General features: G+C 35.2%; 2 protein-coding genes across 2 annotated transcripts; one reads left to right on the top strand and one right to left on the bottom strand.

Annotated features, from left to right (window-relative positions):
• Window positions 1–709: 709 nt before the first annotated feature.
• Window positions 710–7573, bottom strand: LOC130649406 (cytochrome c oxidase subunit 6B1-like). The gene is made up of 3 exons (XM_057455676.1): window positions 7413–7573; window positions 1032–1211; window positions 710–850 (listed from the first exon to the last, which is right to left on the bottom strand). Exons 2-3 carry the CDS (start codon window positions 1209–1211, stop codon window positions 797–799), a joined length of 234 nt encoding a protein of 77 aa, XP_057311659.1. The 5' UTR covers window positions 7413–7573; the 3' UTR covers window positions 710–796.
• A 160-nt stretch (window positions 7574–7733) lies between these two features.
• Window positions 7734–21247, top strand: LOC130649404 (protein-methionine sulfoxide oxidase mical3a-like). The gene is made up of 12 exons (XM_057455674.1): window positions 7734–7857; window positions 11284–11483; window positions 11658–11706; window positions 12593–12734; window positions 12994–13106; window positions 14278–14476; window positions 14845–17781; window positions 17928–18018; window positions 18410–18483; window positions 18871–18985; window positions 19420–19466; window positions 19581–21247. The coding sequence occupies exons 2-12, from the start codon at window positions 11335–11337 to the stop codon at window positions 19700–19702; spliced, it is 4038 nt and encodes a 1345-aa protein (XP_057311657.1). The 5' UTR covers window positions 7734–7857; window positions 11284–11334; the 3' UTR covers window positions 19703–21247.
• The last annotated feature ends 541 nt before the right edge of the window (window positions 21248–21788 follow it).

Below are 21788 nucleotides of genomic sequence, written 5' to 3'. Positions count from 1 at the left end.
ATGTGTCTTTTAATTAAAAATCTAGAAATATCAATTTAAGATGTTTACATGGATTACGCTATCGGTTTAAAAGGAAATGCGAACGTAGCAAAAACACAACACTGTGTGTATCGCCATTTTTAAACGCAAAATGGCAGCCGAGAGTTGTGGCTCCGTTTCGATACCGTGTGAAATATGGTAATGAACGCGTTTCGTGAGATAAATATACATTATATACGAACCGCACGCCTTCGACCGCGGATTTTAAAGTTTAGAGATGATAAAAGAATACCGTAGATTATTCTCCTCCCTGGGCTTTTTCGGTCCTTGAGCGGTTATTACGTTATTACGGAGGGACCAGCAAATCAAGCACATAGATATAATGCCCTGGAAACGATGTTGATTGTAGATGTTAATACTAGAAATGAGAAATATCAAAAGTATAAAACGGTTGCCGGCTTAAAGACTTTTAATTGTCAGATATAAGTAAAAAACTATGAGGAACTGAGGTCTTGTATCTTAGAGTTTTTCTTTTTTGGAAATTGTGCATGCTGACGTCAGCAACAGCTAGCACATTTTAAGAGTTTGAATTTAACCAAACAGTCCACTCCTGAACATTGACAAGTGAACTATGGACTAGTTCAAAATGCGTGAATATATTAAAAATTTTATTCTATATTTTCGCATTTGTATTTCACGGAAGGGAAAAAGGATAAAAAAAATAGGTCTATTTCAAAGCAAACAATTTTATAATCATTTATATTTACGATTAAATGATTTCTACAAACATGAACGTTTACATATCCAGAAAATTTTTTTAGACCTTTGCAGGAAACGTTCCACTTTCAAGTTGATCGTTCCATTTTTCCACCTGAAAATAATAATATACAGATTAAGTAGTTTGTTAAGGCAATGTGAAAAAGTCCTATCCATATAGCTTTCTAATTGCGCTTAGAAAAATTGCATTTTTATAGGTGGAAACAGGTTCAGACAAAAAGACTTTTAGACATTAAAATTATACTCAAACAGGGGAGTATCTAAAATTTACCTACCCAAGAAACTGGACATAGTGATTTAAAATTTCTGAAGAAATACTGGCATGGCTCATAATCTTCACCTTTAGCTTTCGTGCACTTTTGAAAGTCGAGGTAGTTTTGCCAGCAACTTTTCGTTTGGTTCATGTTTGGAAAGCGAGCATCGAATGGAGCTGTTTTTGTGATTACTTTGTCCATCTGTTAATAAAAAGAGAGAAAAATATATATTTAATGACCTTGAGAGTAATACAGAAGCCAATAAGCTGATCTTTTGAATGGCTATTTAACAGCAGTATCATATCCCATTTCAAACAATAATTCAAATATGGGCAATGCAAACTGTCTGTAATATGTATAATATACGATAAGCAAAACTCATTATGCCGTAAATCTGTATTATTAGGAAAATTTAATAACTACTTTTAGGATTATTCTTAGAACTTGAAACGGACAACACAACTTTATTTCATCAAATGAGATTATTCTGCAAAGTTTGGGCATGCGATTGAGCCAATATCCTGATTATCAAATATTCGAGAATTTTTTGGCCTTTTGTCATATGAATTATGCAAAAACAGAAAAATAAAACAGAATGTTAAAATTCGTTTAAAGTAATCGGGTTTTAAGCAAACAGTAACTTCAAGCTTCAAGATGATATCACAGAAAAATGGCTGACATATAAGTTAAAATTTATTGCGTGTCAATTAAGCTGCATGCACCCTTTTAAAAGTTTGGGCGTTCAGAGGCACCTTGTAAAAATCTTAATCAAATAACAAGAGAACGCTTTGTAAAATATAAAAATGATTTGACTGCTATGTCCACCTTTCTTTCAATATGCAGTTTTGGAATTAGGATACCATCTTTAATCGTAGTGGGGCAAGTTGCACTTTGATCCCTCGGTTCTTGTAGTGAAGCAAACAAACAGTGTGAAAGGGCGATTTTCGAAAGATTTAACACCTAGCTTTGTATTTGGGCATCAGTACTAAGTCCTGCAACCTGAACATCATATTGTGATAAAATTTACCAATTTCCATGGATTTAGCATATTTAGGAAACAAGGTATGACAGTCATATATTATGATGCTAACATATAAACATAAAGAGCAGTTTCCATACTCAAGTTGCAACAAGAATTGAGGACTGACATTTCTTTTGCCTACATACAATAAAACTTAAAAGATATTCTCATGCTTCCTTCTTTTAATTTCGCTTTTCACTGGCAACAATGAATAGCTATGACATGATATTCTGAGCTTTACGTCTATGATGTATAACATTTTGACCAGCACTGATACTTGTGCACTTTACAGAACAGACAGCCTAAACATCACTTGAGTAGATCACAGACGAGAAATTTTTTACGTGGTGGGGGGTATGACATTTTAATTCATTGTTATTTTTGTAATCATTTATTAAATACCAAAAAACCTATATGAAACTACACAGGCAGGAGAGTATTTCTAGGAAAAATTTTTCATTACCACATGTGGTAGATAGATAGATATTACACATTGCTAGTCTCACAAATATTGAGGGATATAATATGCCAAGTCTATTATTTCCAGGAGGGGGCATGGCTTAGATGGGGAGTGAGTCCTAAAGTATTTAATGCTCATTTTGAGCTATGCAGACCTAATTAGGGTCCGCGCTCTACCAGACAACTCCCTGCAATATCCAACGCCCCACACTGTGCTATCTCCTAAATTTCCCTCACATGGCTGGGGTTAACCAAGGGGCTATGGAACATTTACTTGCCCATATTAAATCACTGCCAAGGGACTCTCCTCCACATATCCCCTTTGGTAATTCCCTTCACCAAGTTTTCCTAATGTCACATGTGTTTTCTTGAGCATCAGAAAAAGGTACATTAATGATGTTTAAAGCAGCTATACTGGCTACATCCGAAACAAGTCACCAAGTGTGGCAATCATTTTAATCATAAAGTAGACTTTAGGAATAATTCTAGTGGATCTCACATTGAAAAAAACACATCACAGAATTAAGACATAACTCATGGAAATAGGACGTTTTAGTTCATTTATTTTTCTCTCGACCCTGGGCAAACGCTCACTTTGTTCACTGGCATTTTTGCAAAGCTTTTTCTAGGGATGGGAGTTGCCAGATCGTCGCTAGAGCTGTTTGTTAGATAATCAAGTAAATAGGTTGGTATACGCTCTATATTTTAATAATTGTTTTAGGCTTCATATGAAGAACAAAGGTTCAAATCCAACTTTCCACACTGCAATAAAAAATTTAAAACATTTATATAGATGGATTCCAGTGTTTACTTTTTAGCGGTACGCTTTTTGGCTCTGGCATTTGCTTGGCAGGAAAAAAGATGCTAGGATTTAGTGAAGAAAGGTCTTTTCCTGTTGATTTCTTCTCACAGACACATTGTCGAGGTTATAAACTATTATCAAGTGTAGATTGGATTTATTTGAATTCATTTAAAGTTGTAAGAATGCCTTTGTGTAAAGAAATGAACTAAATAACTTTGCTTAACCTAGGGTGCTGTTCTGCCCAGATTGCGAAAATGGCCTGTTTATAAACAGGATGACCGTATTATGTACGCATGGCCTGATTATGTTTTTTGCCCTGATTATGTTGTGGTGACCGGATTATGAACACTGATCATATATCATAAGCTGGCTTTTTCTTCAAACCTTTGTGAATGAAACGAATTATTGTCACAGAATAATAGATTTCTCTGCAAGATAAAGCACAATTGAAAACTATAGGCATAGCGAAAGAAAAAAGTCTCAACATAATTTTTCTCTGCAAGATAAAGCACCATTGAAAACTTGGCATAGCAAAAGAAAAAAAGTTTCGATGTAATATTTCTCTGAAAGATAGAACACCATAAACTACTAGGTCTGGTGAAAAAAAGGTTCGACGTAATTTTTCGTTGCAGGATAAAACACCATTGGAAACTTGGCATAGCGAAAAAAAGTTTTTCGACGTAAATTGCAAATCACAAAATTTAGTTTCCACTAAATTTCGTTTCGTTTGAGAACAACAACAACTTTGCCACCAGGGCTATTTGCTTGTCACGAATGATATATATATAAAAGCCAGTTGGCCCGATTATGTCCGTTCTATCACAAGGTAGATAACACTAAGTTGAGGATAGCTAGTATAGATGTTGGTACTCTGAGAGGTAGAGCAGGTGAAGTAGTTGAAATGTTAGAACGTAGATCTGTTGATATATGTGTTGTGTTCAGGAAGTCAGGTGGAGAGGAGCTTCAGTGAGATTTGTGGAAGGTAGAAGGGCAAGGTATAAGCTTTTTTGGATTGGTAGTAGTGATGGATATGGAGGAGTTGGCATATTTGTTGCAGAGAAGTGGGTAGAAAAAGTAATGGATGTTATGCGTGTTAATAGTTGTATTATAGTGATAGGATTGTCACTTTTCTGTCAGTTTATGCTCCACAGTGTGGAGTCAGTGAGGAAGATAAAGATAAGTTTGATGATAAGTTAATAGCAGTAACATCAAAGTTTGGAGACACTGAACTTGTCATGGTGGGCGGCGACTTTAATGGTCATGTTGGGAAGTCATCTGAAGGTTATAGAGGTGTGCATGGAGGCTATGGATTTGGGAGCAGAAATAATGAAGGGGAGAGATTGCTTGAGTTTGGAATGGCAACGAACATGGTGGTTTGCAATACATCATTCAGTAAGAGACAGAGTAGGCTGATAATATATGAGTCAGGTGGTTGTAAGACACAGATAGATTACTTCCTGGTTAAAAAGTCAGACAAGAAAGTGGTGAAGGACGTGAAAGTTATATCGGGGGAAGAGTGTGTTTCCCAGCATAGATTGCTGGTTTGTGATATTATCTTGAAGAGTGTTAAAGAAGCCAAGGGAAAGTATAGGCCCTGTCGTAGAGGCTGGAAGCTGAAGGAAGAGATTGTAGCAAGACAATTTAGTGCAAAAGTTCAGCAAGCATTGGGTACATAAGAATTGCAGTAGTATTGGTGGAAGGTTAAGAGCTGACATTGAGTTTGTATGCAAGCGTTGCAAGGGTGAGATTATAGAGAGAATGAAGTATTTCCAGCTTTAATGATGTACAACAGTCTTCCTTTGTTGACTAGCAGAGTCTTGTCAATTGAGGTAAAAGGTATGTTGTATGAGGCCTGTGTAAAATTGTTATGTTGTACGGTAGTAAGACATGGGCAGTGAAGCAGAAAGATCTTGACCGTTTAGAAAGGAATGATATGAGAATGGTTAGGTGGATGTGTAACGGCAGTCTGAGAGACAGAAAGAGTTCAGATGAGTTAAGAAGCACGCTAAGTATCTGTAGAATTAAAGATGTTATCCAGATAAGAAGATTGAATTGGCAGGGGCACTTGGAAAGAATGGAGGAGGATAATTGGGGAAAGAAAGTGTAGAGACTTGATAGTTCCTGGGGCAAAGCCCAGAGGCAGACCGAGAAAGACTTGGCAGTAGGTTATAAGATAGACTTGATACAGAGGAAGTCGAGTTTAGATCTAACACAGTGTAGATCAGATTGGAAGAAGGTCATTAATATACCCCGTCCAACCCATGCTAGCATGGAAAACGGAAGTTAAGCCGAGAATGATGATGATGTTGATGATAAGTGAGGAATAACCTAAAAGTATCACACATAAGCCGGCCTGCCCCGATTATGTTCGTTTTATAAGTCTCAAATATATAATGTTAGACTGTAGTTCGTTTTTTAAGTAACAAATAATATTAGACTGTCGTACATAACCCAGCCTGCCCTGATTATGTTCGTTTTATAAGTGCCAAATTAAATTTTTAACTGTCGCACATAAGTGCCAAATAATATAAAAAGTGTGGTAGCGTACAATCCTCTAAGTTCGGACATCTTCTAAGTTCGGACAGTTTAAACTTTGCTCCAAAAAATCTCTGTGTTAGCTTTTCTGCATTGAAATAACGCGAGAGAAATTCTAGAAAGGTCTGTTGTTTCGTAAAATATAAACATGTCGCATCAACAAGATCTGTTCCGTGGATTACACACTCTTGCTTTATCCGCTATTTCTTTGTGTTTGTTCTGTCATTTTTATGTCACATTTTAACTTTAACCAAGACATAATTTTTGTGTTTAAAACCTGTATATATATTTACAGATTGTTACAGCTTCAATAGGGCCATTCTATGCATTTTAACATTAAGTGTTTCTCTGTTACCAGAAGACATCCTCACGCCCATCGTGAAAAGATCGTAAAAAACGCATTTTATGAAGATACCAGCAGTGAGGTGAAGAGGAAATTATAACAACTAGCGAGAGCGAGGAATAAAGTGACGAATCATACAATGAAGAAAAGCAATGCTTTAGTTGTCATAGACAAAACGCTTCGGTCAAAGGGAGAAGAAAGAACATCTGGGTTTTTTGTGAAAATAGTGAGAAGTGGTTCCACGACGTGTGTGAGAACGTAGTCGTTACAGCTGATTTCGCTGACTATAATTGTTAGGCCTGTAGGCATTAATGTATTATTTGTATGTTTCAATAAAATTTTAAATCATTTTGTACATTTTTTTTGTAATTTTTTGCAAGTTTGCAGCAAAAATAAAATGCTCTTATAATGCTACCCAATATTTCATGACATCCCGAGTATCCCATATGTGGGATCAAAAAACAAACTTTTGACACTGGATTTATACTTCTGAGAAAACTATTTAGGCTGAAGCTGCCATATATTGTATCTCCGGTAGGGTGCACCACTCAGAGGGGCCAAAAACATTGAAAACGCAACTGTCTGATGTTAGGGGAAGTTGTTTGACGTTATGGGTATTCAGTGTAGCTTTTTGGTGGACGGTTATTTTCAGTTTGTAGTGCTAGTATGGGAGAAAATTCGCCGTGAAAATGGTAGCGTAGCTTGGAAAGAAAGATTAATGGTGGAACCAGCTTTAGGAGTTGCGTAAAAAAACTGAAGTGTCCGAAGTTAGTTAGAGGATCGTACGCTACATAAGCCAGTCGCCCTGAATCTGTTTATTTTATAAGTGCCAAATATTTTTTTACTGTCGTTATGTATTTTCTGCCCTGTTTTTAAACGGGGCAAGCTGCGGTACATAATCCAGGAAGCGTTAATAATCCGGGCAGGACAGTGCCCCCATCGTTTTTCCTACCACACAAATGCCAAAGCCGAAAGAGCTTACCACTAAAAATGTAAACAATATAATTCATATATAAAAAGTATGAAAATAATAATGAAATTTCCTAACATTGTGGTCAGGAGTCTCGCAAAGTATTTCAAGGGGTTTTGCCTACTCAGTTGCGAGCGTCTAGCTAGCTATACTAGATTCAAGATTACTTTATATAAGTTAGTTAGCTAGCCATAGATTTTTTGTGCCAAATTAATGTAACTAATTATTACAGTAAAATTTAAGTAAACTAAAAGAGTAACAACATAGATTACCTTAGAAGATTGAGCAAGTAGTTTTCGTATATCAGCTTTTGCCTTTGCTGGTGACAACAACTTACTGCTTCGCTCCAAATTTCGGACTTTATCTACCCGGGGTTCAATCGTTAGCCCGGGACAACGTTTAACTAGATCTCTCAGGTTTCACAGGGTATTCTAAAGGGATTCGTAAGTTTTAAAGCCTGAAATAGTCAAGTTTATTAACGCACCTATTTAAATAACTTTAATTTCATTCTGATATATGCAAATTAGAGTGATCAAACTTTTAGGCTGTGCGTTATTCTTATTTGAAGTTATGAAGTATCTGCGATGGAGTGCGGGTTCAAGGTTTAAAAATATGGCATTTAGCCTAAGGTTTGACGTGCGAAAAAAGCTGAAACCAAAACAAACGTGCACACAGAAAAAGATCAAGTGAAGTACAAGTATCAAGGAAGGAAGAAAAGTATGTCTACGTAAAACGATAGCTATAATTACTTTAAATTTTGAAAACAATATTTGTAAATACATGTAATTAACCTGAAGTAGAAATTTAAAATGTGTCCAGAAAGGTGGCTGTTAAGTTGACACTGCTCATAATCAAACAAACATTTATAGACAACTGCAAATTAGACTATTCCGCCTAAATAGGCTATGATAGACAAATTAGGCGAAATTTATCTCCTAACTAGGCTATCAACATTAAATTTGCTTATTACAGCCCTCTGGTCCGTGGTCGCCACCGATTTTTACGGTTAAAAATGATCTAACAAACCTCCCTCGGATGTAGTATTATTATTTTCGTAAATGTTATGGTGTGTTTTGAAGATTTGCTTTTAGTTTGTTTTGCCGCTAATCCGCATGCGCACAACGTTTTTTTCCGGCATGTTTTAAAAAACCGCCAAAATAGACTATTTTGATTTAAAAAAAGATGGCGCTTGGTTAGGCTATGATGTCCTAATAACGCTATCATAGACAAAATAAGCTATTTGGACAATCTCACCACAGACCTTGTTCTAGTCGATTGGAAACGAGTTTGGTTGGTGGGCACGTTTGCATGTATAACTTTTATATCCGCCATGCAAATTCTATGAAATTTGACCTAAGCAAAGATCACTAAGTCAGTAAGTAGTACAGAAAAAATAGTAGCGCGACCATTGCGAAGATATCGTTGATTAAAATTTTCCATCTCCTAAATAGACTATTCTCTCCAAGTTAAGCTCTTTTCGCCATCTCTATGCACCAAATTTTGAGGTCTTTCTCCTCTGCTTCCGTGTGTACAGGTAGTCTACCATGATGGCCAACAGTGGATTCATGCTTCCCAGTTATTCTGTCGGATAGTGTGGATTTTGGGATACCATACGTATCTGTGGCTTCTTGGTAGGTCATCAATCCATTCAGCGTTTCCTGTGTGTATGCTAGCTTTCTTTTTAACTGTTGTCTAGGCATGCTGAAATAGAACAAAAATGATTAAAAATTAAGAGGTGTCCACAAACAAAACGCCCATTACCCTACCCTTCGCATACAAAAAGTAATACTTACGTTACAACAGGATTCGACGTAACGTTATTGCACAATGATTATCACGCATGCATTCATTTATATCATTCGGGCAAGTCTACCATGATGGCCAACAGTGGATTCATGCTTCCCAGTTATTCTGTCGGATAGTGTGGATTTTGGGATACCATACGTATCTGTGGCTTCTTGGTAGGTCATCAATCCATTCAGCGTTTCCTGTGTGTATGTTAGCTTTCTTTTTAACTGTTGTCTAGGCATGCTGAAATAGAAAAAAAATGATTAAAAATTAAGAGGTGTCCACAAACAAAACGCCCATTACCCCACCCTTCGCATACAAAAAGTAATACTTACGTTACAACAGGATTCGACGTAACGTTATTGCACAATGATTATCACGCATGCATTCATTTATATCATTCGGGCATGTTCAGGCACATTCCACGCAGTAAAGTGTCCGAATGTTTTTCGAATAAATAAAAAAAAGTTTGAATGTGAACACGATCTTTTTACAATGGTTGCGTCCCAGTCATGTGACTTGACTGACTGATAAAGTCCTACGCAAAACATGTTAGAGGAGCATAATTATTGGGTAATTACTTATAAAAGTCAAATCGACAACAAATTATAACATTTATATGAATTATATTAGCTTCACAATAGAATACAAACAATGGTAAAGAAAATGCACAAAAATTTAATGTTTATTAAACATCTAGGTGCAAAATGTTTGTAATGTAGCAGCATTAGTTTTTTTAAATATTAGACCATTAGATTTCAAAAACAGAAAATCAATTTAAGGATTTAATTTTAACGTGTTAGGTTCGTTCATTTTTCTTAAATAATATATTTCAATAGCTTTCGCGATCTTTAACACTTTTAAACAATAACATGCATGTTACATGTGACAACAAAAGAATTCATCAAATCTTATTGTTATGACTCGCATACGACACGATAACAATAGAAAGCAATTAAGTTTGTGTGTAAACAAAAGGTAAGGTTCTTTATGTAGACATGAGATCGTGACATGAGGTTGTTTAACTTGTGTACATGTAAAGCTACATTCAAGCGGTACTGTAAATAAACTATTCTAGCTGACCTAGGCAATGAAGAATTTTCTATAAGTAGTAACTTATTGGCCTGTTTAATAAGTAAAATAACCTTAATGTGTAGTTGCCTCTTCTCCTGGCTTTTTATATATAGTCATTGGTTTGAAATACAAAATATTTTAGTAACCTTTGTGATCTTTAACACGTTTTAACAATAACATGCATTTTACATGTGGGAAAAAGTGGCTTCATCATACCTTATTGTTATGGTTCCCACATGGTGATAGCAATAGAAAGCAATTACGCTTACATGTTTACTTTATAATGTTATATGTTATATACATATCAGGCAATGTATTCCTTTTCTTTTAAATTAGTCAAAAACCATTTGCACACCTTCAAAACATTAGTACTTAGTGAATAAGCCTGGTAAAAAATTCACTCAGGCAGAACAAAGATTTGTTGATACACAAAACAGTTTGACAGTTATTCTCATTGCTAGAGCTTGAAATTCAGATCAATAAAATGTATATCACGTGTATTTTGATGAACGGTTGTAAAGATATATTTGTTTAAATGATTTTTAGTGATGTTATTAATTCCTCCATTCTGAAATAGATTAGATGACCCAGGTTTGGGGAACTAAGCCAATTTAGTCCCAGGTGGTTACCTGCACGGTGAAAACTGATGTTACCACCTCGTTTCCAAGTTAGCCTGGCAGTTACTGCAATGCAATGGCTTTACTAATCTTATTAAAAGCATATTGATGTCACTCTAAAATGCATTGACGTCCTGTCATAACGCCACAAAAGTTAACAAATTAGACATAACTTTAGCTACAGACAGACAGACATATTCTTTATATTAATATAATAGATGCTAGTCGATAAAGCCTGTGTAAAAATCTGCTTAGGCAAAGCAAAAATAGAAAAGAACTGTTATTTGAGTTTTGACCTGTGCATATAGAAAAAAATTTGTTCTATTGTATAGAGCTAGAAGTGCTGATCAAGCAAAAATATAGAATGTGTGACAAATATTCTTTTAAATATTCTTTCTTGTATTTGTTTTCCATTTGATTTGGAACATTACGCATCTTCATAGAGAAAGAATGAAAAATCCAGTTATGTTGATTAACTGATTTTATACGCACATGTTTGGTTATCTTAAAAAGTGTAAAAAAAGTTATCAGCTTTTCTACAGTTTTGAAATTGATGTCAAAAATTTGTTCTTATAGCCAGCCAATTTTTTGCAAACACATTCTTCTAAGCAATTCCATTATTGGGTGCATTATTTTTATAGGTGTTTATTATTTTTTTATACAGTATGGTGTAGCGTGGACACAAAAATGTATAAGTCATAATACATAACAAGAGATGGCCACTGGCACAAAAGGTTTGACAGTGTGGTGTAAAAACATCACACAGAATTATGGCGAAGATGTGGAAATTAAAAACATGACATCATCATGGAAAAATGGCATGGCATTTTGTGCAATTCTGCATTACTACAGGCCTGACCTAATGTAAGTTTACTACTTTTATGATCAATATGTATAATATATATGCAGATGTATATAATATGTATAATATGATAATATATATTATGTATATAATATGCATAATGTGATCCAGGTTATATGTCTGTATAATTGTCCCTGATAATTGGACAAATGTATAACATTATATTTATTTTGTAGAGATTTCAAAAACCTATCGAAAGAGAATGTTGCTACTAACAATGAGCTGGTAAGTACGTGTGACTTCTAATAGCAAGAAGGTTAAAAATTATTTGAACTTTTGTCGTTTCTTTATTTTATGGGATAAATCTTTGCTGTAACTACATTTTCTCCAAATTCTATGAATTTATTAATGTTTCGCAGATGCTGAAGATCCAGTGACTTTCAGAGTCAAAGTATTTTTCCTAATATATATATATAGCTTTTAAAAATAAAACTATTTTCAAATGGGAAGTACAAAGAAATTGGGAAAATTTTTACATTTAAGATGTCCAGTTTTTATATTTGTTGCAGAACTTATTTTTGTGTCTCTGGGCCAAAATTCCACTAATATTTCGTCAGCTTGTACCTTTAAGGTGGCTGAAAGGTCTGTACCTATCCTTTAAAGTATATTTTTCACAATGGACAAGTATATATACCTAATTAAAAAAAGCGAACCCACATCAATTTTTAGTGCTTTTTAATTTATTTTTGCATGTTTTTAATTTTTTGACTTTGAAAATTCGTAAATTCTCATATTTCAATTTTTACAAGACACTGCCAAGTATAGAACATTCTAAAGTATTGTTTAGGAAATATAAATGATCTAAAACCTTTTTTTTCATTTCAAATTCTCACGTTATTACGCAGTACTTTCTTCATATACTTTTTTGCTTCACATTCTTTGCATAGTGTTCTGTCGAAATTGTTTGGCTAAGTAATTTTCGTATCAGATGGAATTTTAAATGCAATTCATCATACTCACAAAAGAAACAAGATATCAAAAACAGATAAAAAAAATTAGTTTTATGCCAACATCGAAAGTGATAATAGAATTAAGTCGGTAGAAGTGAAAACTCTGATGAAACAGTATATAAACAGGTTCAAATTGCTTTATCTCTTATGAACTTTCGTAGGCATTCCGAATAGCTGAAGATGAGTTAGGAATTCCTGCTTTACTCGATGTTGAAGATATGGTCGAGATGAAAGTTCCAGACCGACTGAGCATCATGACATACGTATCGCAGTACTATAATTACTTCAAAGATAAAACTCCAGGTATGTAAAAACCAGGTCTGTTTTGAAACACAAAAAGTTCTAAACTGCTCTTGAAAAACTTGCCAGTTGAAATGCCCATTCTTACCAAATATGGTAATGTTTTGAAAAGTCTATAAAAATTTTAGTTCTCAAACGCTTTTTATCCTAAGAAATGGTATACTGCAATCTAAAATGACTGAATTTTAATTGTTTTTGAAACATCCATTATGAAAGAAACCACAATGCACCATCCTTCACCCATACACTTTTGTTTATTTAGGAGAAATTATAACTCATCGTATTCCATCCAAGAAAAGGCCTCATTCAGAAGACCTCAACGTTACTCCAGTAAAGAAGGGACCGCAAGGTTATCTTGCTTCCTCTAATACAAAGGTTCGAATATCTAATTTTGATCATTTTCATGATTTGACGTGTTGAAAACCTATTACAGGTTGTGTGTAATAAAACATGTTCACGTTTATTCACATATTTGTAAAAATTCGAATTTCTATCTTCTTGATACTTATACGTGTATTCTATTGTTTTTTTTTTGTACGATCTCTTAGAAATTATTTTTGCAAATTTCACAAAAATTAGTTGCGGAAAAATTATTAGAAAGGTCGCTATTTGCGAACCTCAGCGGTCGTCATGCCTTTTGTAAGGCATGACGACAATTGAGAGGATTGGGTGTCGGAAAGTTCTGTTTTCGTAAAATTCGCAAAATTTAATTATTAAGAAATATCGCAAAAATTAATTCTCTTAAAGCATTCTCTTTACTTAGCCTTAAGCCGAATCTTCCCGCGGCGTAAAATTTAGGGAGTGGGCGGGCGTATCAACAGAAGCATAATATTGCGCAGAATTCTGAAAGAATTAGCGAAAAAAAATACTTTTCGCTGGTTGCTTAAAAATCTAGCCAATCAAAATGTATGAAATTGTAAACAAATAATTTTCAAACATATTTTAAATTTCATCAAAACAAGACAGCGTCAAACGAACCTCTTATTCACTTTTGTTTTATAACAAAAAAACTTTAACTTTGATGTTTGTTTTTAACGCTGTAAAATTAGACCAAGCAATCGCAAAATTTAAAAAAAGTTTAGTGAATCCCTTAGAAACCTTTAAAAGCATCTCCTGATTGTGCATATCAATTCATTACTTTAAAAACAATAAATAAAATGTAAAGTTTATCAGTGTTAGCTTTTTTCTATCCACGTGTGGTTTTGTCACTTCTATTAATTATTCATATCAGTTTTTACTCAAGAAAACAAGTACTCATCCACCTCTCTATTTTATATACTGCCAGGGGATTAGCTTGGTGATTTAAATAATAAGAAAGACCTCCACATTGTCTAGAACGCTATTCAAACTCTAATATTTTACCATGTTAAAAAAAAAATTCTGAAAAACGTAAGAGACCATACCCACTCCCCCACTTTAACTAACCGAAACCCCTCCCCTTTCCCTTCCCCTTATTTTTGACGATTTTGGATTAAAGGGGCACAGCTTCTGATGGTTGCTACGAAGATTCTTGTAGTTTTCGGCTAACTCATAACTTTGTCTCTAGACTGCATCTCTTAACAAATCTAATTGTTTCTTCTGTGGAAAAATTGTTTATTTGATGGAACGTTTGTCTGTGGAAGGCAAATTATTTCATCGAGTGTGTTTCGCGTGTTGTGTGTGCAACATACAACTTAAAATCAGTACTTATGACTACGATAAAAAAGAAGAGAAGTTTTACTGTGATCGCCATTATAAAGAACGAAGTGAGTAGTTCTACTTAATTTAAAATCGTTGTATTGCAAAAGTGGTAGTATTTGGTTCTTTTATGGTGGTAATAATTATGTGATGATTTTATCCTTACTAGCTCAAAATATATTTTCGGGGAAAAAAACTTTCCGTGTATTTTATCACGATCCACGAAAATTGAATTCCCACAAATATTAAAAAAGCTTTCTACAGACCAGATTACGTTTAGGATGTTTTTTGAGAAACAATTCTTGACATGAATGTATTTTTTTTTTCAACATGAGACGTTGGTGTAGTCCGCGGAGTTAAAATTTTGACATTTCAAATAGAAACTGATGCGAACTACACGCAATTTCCATTTCTATTACATGTAGTTCCTTTCCAGGTAAAAAACGCTCTGACCCAGACGGTAAAGAGGGAACGCCGGAGAAGGAAGCCTTGTCAAACATTAATGAGGACATTATCATGTCGAGCGACACAAATGCTTCTACAACGATAGGAAATGGTTCGATTCCTTTTAAACGCAATGAACAGTTCGTTAGACGTGCTATACGACCACAATCGTCTCCAGCTGAATTACAGTGGGAAAAATCCCATGTTATAAAATCGAAAGACGAAGAGCTTGGATCGCCAACAAAATCCAAATCGGCTGCCAAGACGTTCCTTGGTGCGATTATCAAGAGAAAAGCTAGTAACAGTGATCAACAGACGGACTTCTCCAATCCATCATACCAGCAACATATTGACCTGTCGAATTTTATGAATAAGCTTGATCAAAGAAATGAGAACATGTCGGAAGGCGATAGAGTAGTCGTAGGGTTGGAAGGTAACTATGAAAACACAGAAACATTAACTGGCGTTCGAGTCCCGGCTCCTTATATGGATGATCATTTGAAGAAATTTCACGGAGAAGTGGAAAGTGGCGACATCGATGCCAAGTCGGTTTCGAAAGGTGTGCATAAAAAGAAACTTGTTTTGAAAGTGAAAAAGAAGAAGAAAGACGAATCGAAGAATGTTGTGAGTAAGAAAAATGAAATAAAAAAGCCTGTCGTTCCGTATGCAGTGATGGAATACCCGTCTGTAAGCGAAAGTAAAAAAGAATACGAAAATATTGATAATTTTGTTCATTTCCAAACTGATGCTACTGCGAGCAAAGACGATAATGCTGAAAGAAGTAATGCTCAAAGTGAGACGAATATTTACGCTAATAATGATGTTACCGAGGAAACGCATTATGCAGAGCCATCAGCTGTTCCTACGGAACAGCCGACGGACCATCATGATGATGTTATATATCACAATATTTCACCTGAAGAACCAGAGGAAAAGCAAAATCCGTTACTTCTTGCTGCCAGAAATAGACTGCATGCTACTAAAAATAACAACATAACTTCAACTAGTAAAACTGAGAAACAGAAAGAAAGAAGGGGAAGCGAGGATGTTGAATCGTCCGCGGAAAATCACCTCGCCGCCAGAAATAGACTGCTAGCCACTAATAATAATATAACTTCCACTAGTGAAGTTCAGAAGCACGAATACAGAAGAGGGAGTGGCGCTGTGGAACCATCCGCAGGAAATCCGTATTTGAACATCAGATCCAACTTGCGAAAAGCGAAAAGCAGTGAAAACATCCTGACTATTGAAACAAACGCTGTGAACGATGAAAATAATGAAATCAATAAAACCTTTCTTGCTGCGCGCGCTCACTTACACAAAACTGATGTTAGTAGATCGGACCAAGATCTTAGTAAGGTAAGCAAGCCCAAAACCACGAAACACGGTGTGGTGATAAAGCGGGAAGAGGCTGGTTCGTTAGAACAAACTTTTTTAAATGCCCGGTTGGCATTGCATAGCACCGGTAGGCTGCAAGCCGAGGTACAAAGAGATGAACTGGATAATAAAGATGAACCGAAACGTACTGAGGTCCAAAAAGATAAACCGGATAATAAAGATGAACCGGAACGCACTGAGGTCCAAATAGATGAACCGAACAATAAAGAAAATACTACCGTAGCTAGTAATAACAGTCCAACCATACCGTCTACTGATGAAAGTAAAATTGAGTTATCACCTTTTAAAATTGAAAAAAAAACTTCGATCAAATTGAAGAAAATACATTCGCCTACGGAGGAAGATAAAAATATATTACAAACTCCAAACGACAATGAGGTTGAAGTTGTAGAAAAAATGGACCTTGACGATGACGAGAAAAAAATATCAAATGAAACGTCCAACCCTTTTCTCACCCCGGAAGTGTCACCCACCATTCCGCGAAAATCTGATAATACTAATCCGTTTTTATCGTCGACAGAGGATTTATTATTCGAAGACGACGGCGAGAGCGACTTCGATGAATCGAACCCGTTTGCAGATGACGCGCGGCTGGAAAGACGAGCTACGTTAGAACAAAAGAAGGGTGATTCGTTTAAACGCGAAGCAGAAACTAGAAGATCCATGGAGAAGAAAAAAGAACTTAAAAAGATGGGTATTACTGACTCAAATCCATTTGCCGATGACCTAATTGACGAAATGAGCGAAGAGGAGGAAGACCATCTCATATTACAGAAGACGCCCAGCATTCATGTACCGGAAGTGTCAAGTCATTTACCTAATACTAAAAGAAAACTTGTGCTCAAAACGAAGCATAATCAAAAGTTAAACAGACCTGCCAGTACCCCAGTTGGAGCTCCTGTGCCCGTGCCCAGACCTAAAAAGAGGATGGCACCCAAAACGCCTCCAATAAAGTCTTCAGAACCAATTACGGAGCCCGCTGTAACTGCGCCAACGTCAGGCAAAGGAACGTTGACAAAGAGACGGGCACCTAAACCTCCAGGTATTCCTGCTGCATTTGTAAATGGTACAAAGAACGTTTCAACTCAAAACGAAAGTGCTAACTTAGATAAAGATGAAACGCCGCTTGAAATAAACATTGCAACCGAAGCTTGTGTCATTGAGGGTCGGAATGACCCTGAGGAGGAGATCCCTAAAGAACACATCCTCATAGGAGAGAGCCCCACCGTTATGCCAAAGCAAGAAACTGACACAGACAAGGATCGTGTGGAACCTCGTGATGTACCTCCTCAACGACCATCACCACCGAAGCTTGATCGAAAAATGAGCGAGAAACGGAAGGCACCTCCCAGACCGCTGAGACCACCAGTGCAGTTTGATGAGCGAGCTTTTATGGAGAACGTTGCTTTGAGAGATAAACAGCCGAAGCGAGAAGAGATGGAAGCTGAACTGCAGTTTTTGGAGATTCGTCAAAGAGAACTAGAAATGGATGGAGTAGTTATGGAAAAGAAGCTTCGTGAAAATAGTGAAGGTATGTTTTTTTCTTATATCGGTGAAGAGCTTGTAAACGAACACAGATCATTTCGAAACACCGTGATTACTTTAACATTTGATACGCGTTATGTTGAAAAGTTTTTTTCGTTGCTTCCGAGTTATTAGATATCCGATTGTGTTTAGGTGAACCGGAGGAGGCTTACTTGATGACTTGGTTCGAACTTGTCAATCAAAAGAACTTGCTACTAAGGAGGGAGAACGAATTGATTTATATGTGAGTTACTGAATTGATTTTGATTTTTTTATATATTTAAGTCAAATAAATTCGCGCAAAATTATTACGTGGTTATTGCGCGAAATTTAGTAAATAATTTACGCGCACAACTTAATTAAATACGCGCAAAAATATTCTATCTCAAAAAACAGACAGAAGATGTTTTAAGCTTCGAAATTTCCCTTCTCCCACTTCTTTCTTCATGATTTGGAATAATAAAAGTTATAAACAGGACGATTCTATAAGTGATCTTTTTTTCCTCGTTATTTGTGGGGGTAATCTAAACCTTTGAAATTAATACGCGCGGAATAGATTTTTTTTTCGCTGCATGAAACGCTGTACGTATAAGAAAGTTATGTCTATAGAGTAATTCATCGATTTGTCTTATTAGGTGTCAAGAGCTGGACTTCCTTCAAAACCAAAGACGTGCAGAGTTTGAGTTAAGACAGCTGATGAACAAACCAGGTGAGACAATTAGTTTGACCATCATAACGCTATCCAGTGTTTTTATGGACGTTTGCACTTTGCCGAAAGAAATTATTGTCATACACATCAAGTGTCCCACTTTATTTTCGCGAGAGTTTCCACTTAAAGTATAGCTGTTTCCAGAAGCGGTAAAAAACTCTGACATTGTTAGATTCGCTAAAATTGAATTTGTTCACATAAACTGGTTGAATAGGTTATGAATGCGATGATATCATAAGAAACCTTCACGAATGTAAGGTTATTCTGTTAGATCTTCTTCCTTAGATTCGCGGAATTTTCTCGCGGAATAAAGAAAGTATTTAAAAAAAGTCGCAAAATTTTTATTTTAGTTGTAGATGAGATATGAGTGAACTTTTTATTTCGCAGAACAAGAGAAGACGATGGAAGACCGCATGCGAGAGGACGAGTTGCTAGCAGACATTTTGAATTTTGTCGCTAAACGAAGTAATATTGTGGATAAGATGGATGAGGACAGGCTTAGGTAGATTTGTATATTAATATAAAATTATGCACGAATATTTATGTTAAGGGATGTAAATTCCAGTTTTCACTTAAAGGCTGATCTGGCGGCTATTTGTTTTAAGTGCCTGCGTTGTGCTTTTTTTACTATTATTAAGCCATGTTTTTAATTTGAAATTAAATACGTGCAGCTCCTATACCTTGTTTCTTGTCGTTCGGACAGAATTTGTTGAAAAGTGTTGTGATTATTAATAGCTCTCCAAAGCAGGTTTAATAAATGGACCTCTGCTTAAAGGTGGCTCTAATGAGTAGGGCTCTGTTTACATTGTCTGTCATTGTCTGTAACGAGTAGGGCTCTGTTTACATTTATGTGTAAAGTGCTTGATTAACGTATTTTGACATAATTTATTCAAAAGCACAGCTTCTTTTTCGTTAAAAATTTGTTTCAAATTCTAGAGAGTATGAAGAAGACCAAGAAATCAGTAACATGATGGAAGCACAGGGTAAGAATTCTGTAAATTGCACATCAGAATAGAATATCTTAAAGAATGTGAAAAATCTTCGTCCTGAAATAATAGTGATTCGATTTTAATTAGCTATGTTATTTGTGTATTAAGGTCTCTCCCCCGCACATCGTAAAACAAGTCAAGACGTTCAAAAAACGCCCGCAAATAACAAAAAGCAGAAGGAGAAGGAGAAGAAAAAAGAAAAGGAGAAGAAGAAAAAGAAAAAGAAGTGAAATATGGTACTCGTAGACGGCGTTATCATTGCATATTATATTTATGTAATCCGAATTATTATCCAGTCCATTATGATTATAGATACAGCCTTGTTTTGCAAGGACCAGGAAATTTGCTCCAGATGAGAAAGTATATGAGGAAAAAAGCTGACAAGAGATCAAAGTATATGTTCGAGATAAAGAGAGCTTGCTGTAATTTTAAGGTGGAGATCTTACATGTGATAAAAAAGGGGTGCGATTTAATAAAAATTGAATTTATACGTTGGATAATCATATTATGTAAATACTTTGCTATTTCCGCTGTTCTTAGAGCACGAACAGGGCAGGTCCTGTTAGCAAACTAGATAGATTTGGTAAGGGCATGGAGGTAGAAATAATTTATTTTTATATCTATTTCTACCTCCATGGTAGATATAACTTCCCTCTATGCAGAATCTTCGTAAACATCTTATGTGTAGAAAAAAACTATGAAGATTTTGACGAAGTTTCTATTTTTTTAACAACGTAATTTTTTTTCTATAAATCATCTTAATGGGGGGGGGGGGAGTTTTAAAACCCAACCATCCGTTTTTACTCTTTTTTTATCCCATTTTCCGATATACAGTTTCCCGATCCCATCGGATTTTTCTACTGTTTTTTTAAACAAATCTTTGAATATTCTTTTCTTAAAGAGAGCTGATGTAGTTTAACATTTCCACCTATTCTGCATCTAGGAAAGTGCGTCCACTCCTGTTCTCTGCTAAATTTTATAGATGTATCCAATTTTCGAAGAAAAATTACGATAGTATATATTGCTTTTTTATTCCATTTATATTATACATATGTTTCATAGATCCTCTATTTATTCGAATTTTGTTAAATATCGTCTTTCAATTGCTTAGAAAATTGAACTTAAAATCTTAGTTATTTTGTTACAATATACGAATTTTTGTAATTATTTGTCAAAATTATGTTTTTGTCTCGGTTATAATTTCTTAGTTTGATTAATCGAGACCAGTTTGGCAATTCAAACTTTACTCGTTTATTTATTAAAAAAGCGTCATATTTTAGTTATTGTAGTCGTATCGTCCTAATGCTGAACCTCCTTGGGAGAAAAAGCATGCATTTGCTTAGATGGGATCTAATGAGGTTTTACCAGTTTTTTTTTTTTTCGAACGAGGTTTAAATAAAATGTGGCCACAGTTGTTGAATTCTCCTTTTTACTTGAAAATATTCATCAATTGTTCCTATCACTATACGTTTTGTATTCGAAGACGAACTGTGTAATCACAAAATTAAAAATAACATGCTATTATTAACTAATATTTCACTTATTTAGGGAGCCTACATATGTTATTATACTTTTCCTAAACAACACTAATAAGAAAGTATAAACCTCCTGAGAACTTTGGACAGAGAAAGTGTTGAGTTAATTAATGAATAAACGGGGGGAATCATTTAAACGTGAAAATTGAGTTTAATATTTTTATCTTAATAAACAAAAACGGCCTGTATTTTGCCAATTCTTTAGTTTGTAGATAACGAAATAAATTTATTGCAATTTTTCATTGTATTTTTTTTCTCGAGATGTTGAAATTATATTTTCGTGCGGTTGTTGTACAGAAAGCGATGTTTTAGTAGCTGTCTGGAATTCCTCCAATACCTGAGTTTGCATGCGAAAAAAGATATAAACTTTTTGGAACTTTACAAATAAGTGCATAAAAATGCAGAATATTCTGTACACTTCCACATCTACAATCACAACATCATTTACCCAACAAGGTGGAACGGATCACTGTTTTACAATCTGCAAGTCACTACATTTGCACACACGCAAGCCAGTAGAAAGTGTCAAACTCGCTAGTGGCATTATTTAGCGCGTTCGTGCAATGAAATAATTGACGCCATGGCCCACGTACATGTAAAATTGGTATACGCTTTTGTGTAGCTGGCCTGATTGAACAAGCAAACACGTCAATTTAGCTTCCAGTACAAAATCAAAAAGGAACATATAAATCCTGTGACGAAAACACAACACTAAACAGTCAAATTATTTTGTGTTGATACACCTTTCCCCAGACCATGAGTCATATTTTTTTTAAACTTG

This window comes from Hydractinia symbiolongicarpus, chromosome 7, assembly GCF_029227915.1.
Source record: "Hydractinia symbiolongicarpus strain clone_291-10 chromosome 7, HSymV2.1, whole genome shotgun sequence".
NCBI lineage: Eukaryota > Metazoa > Cnidaria > Hydrozoa > Anthoathecata > Hydractiniidae > Hydractinia > Hydractinia symbiolongicarpus.
This window is presented reverse-complemented; position numbering and strand designations above follow the sequence as displayed.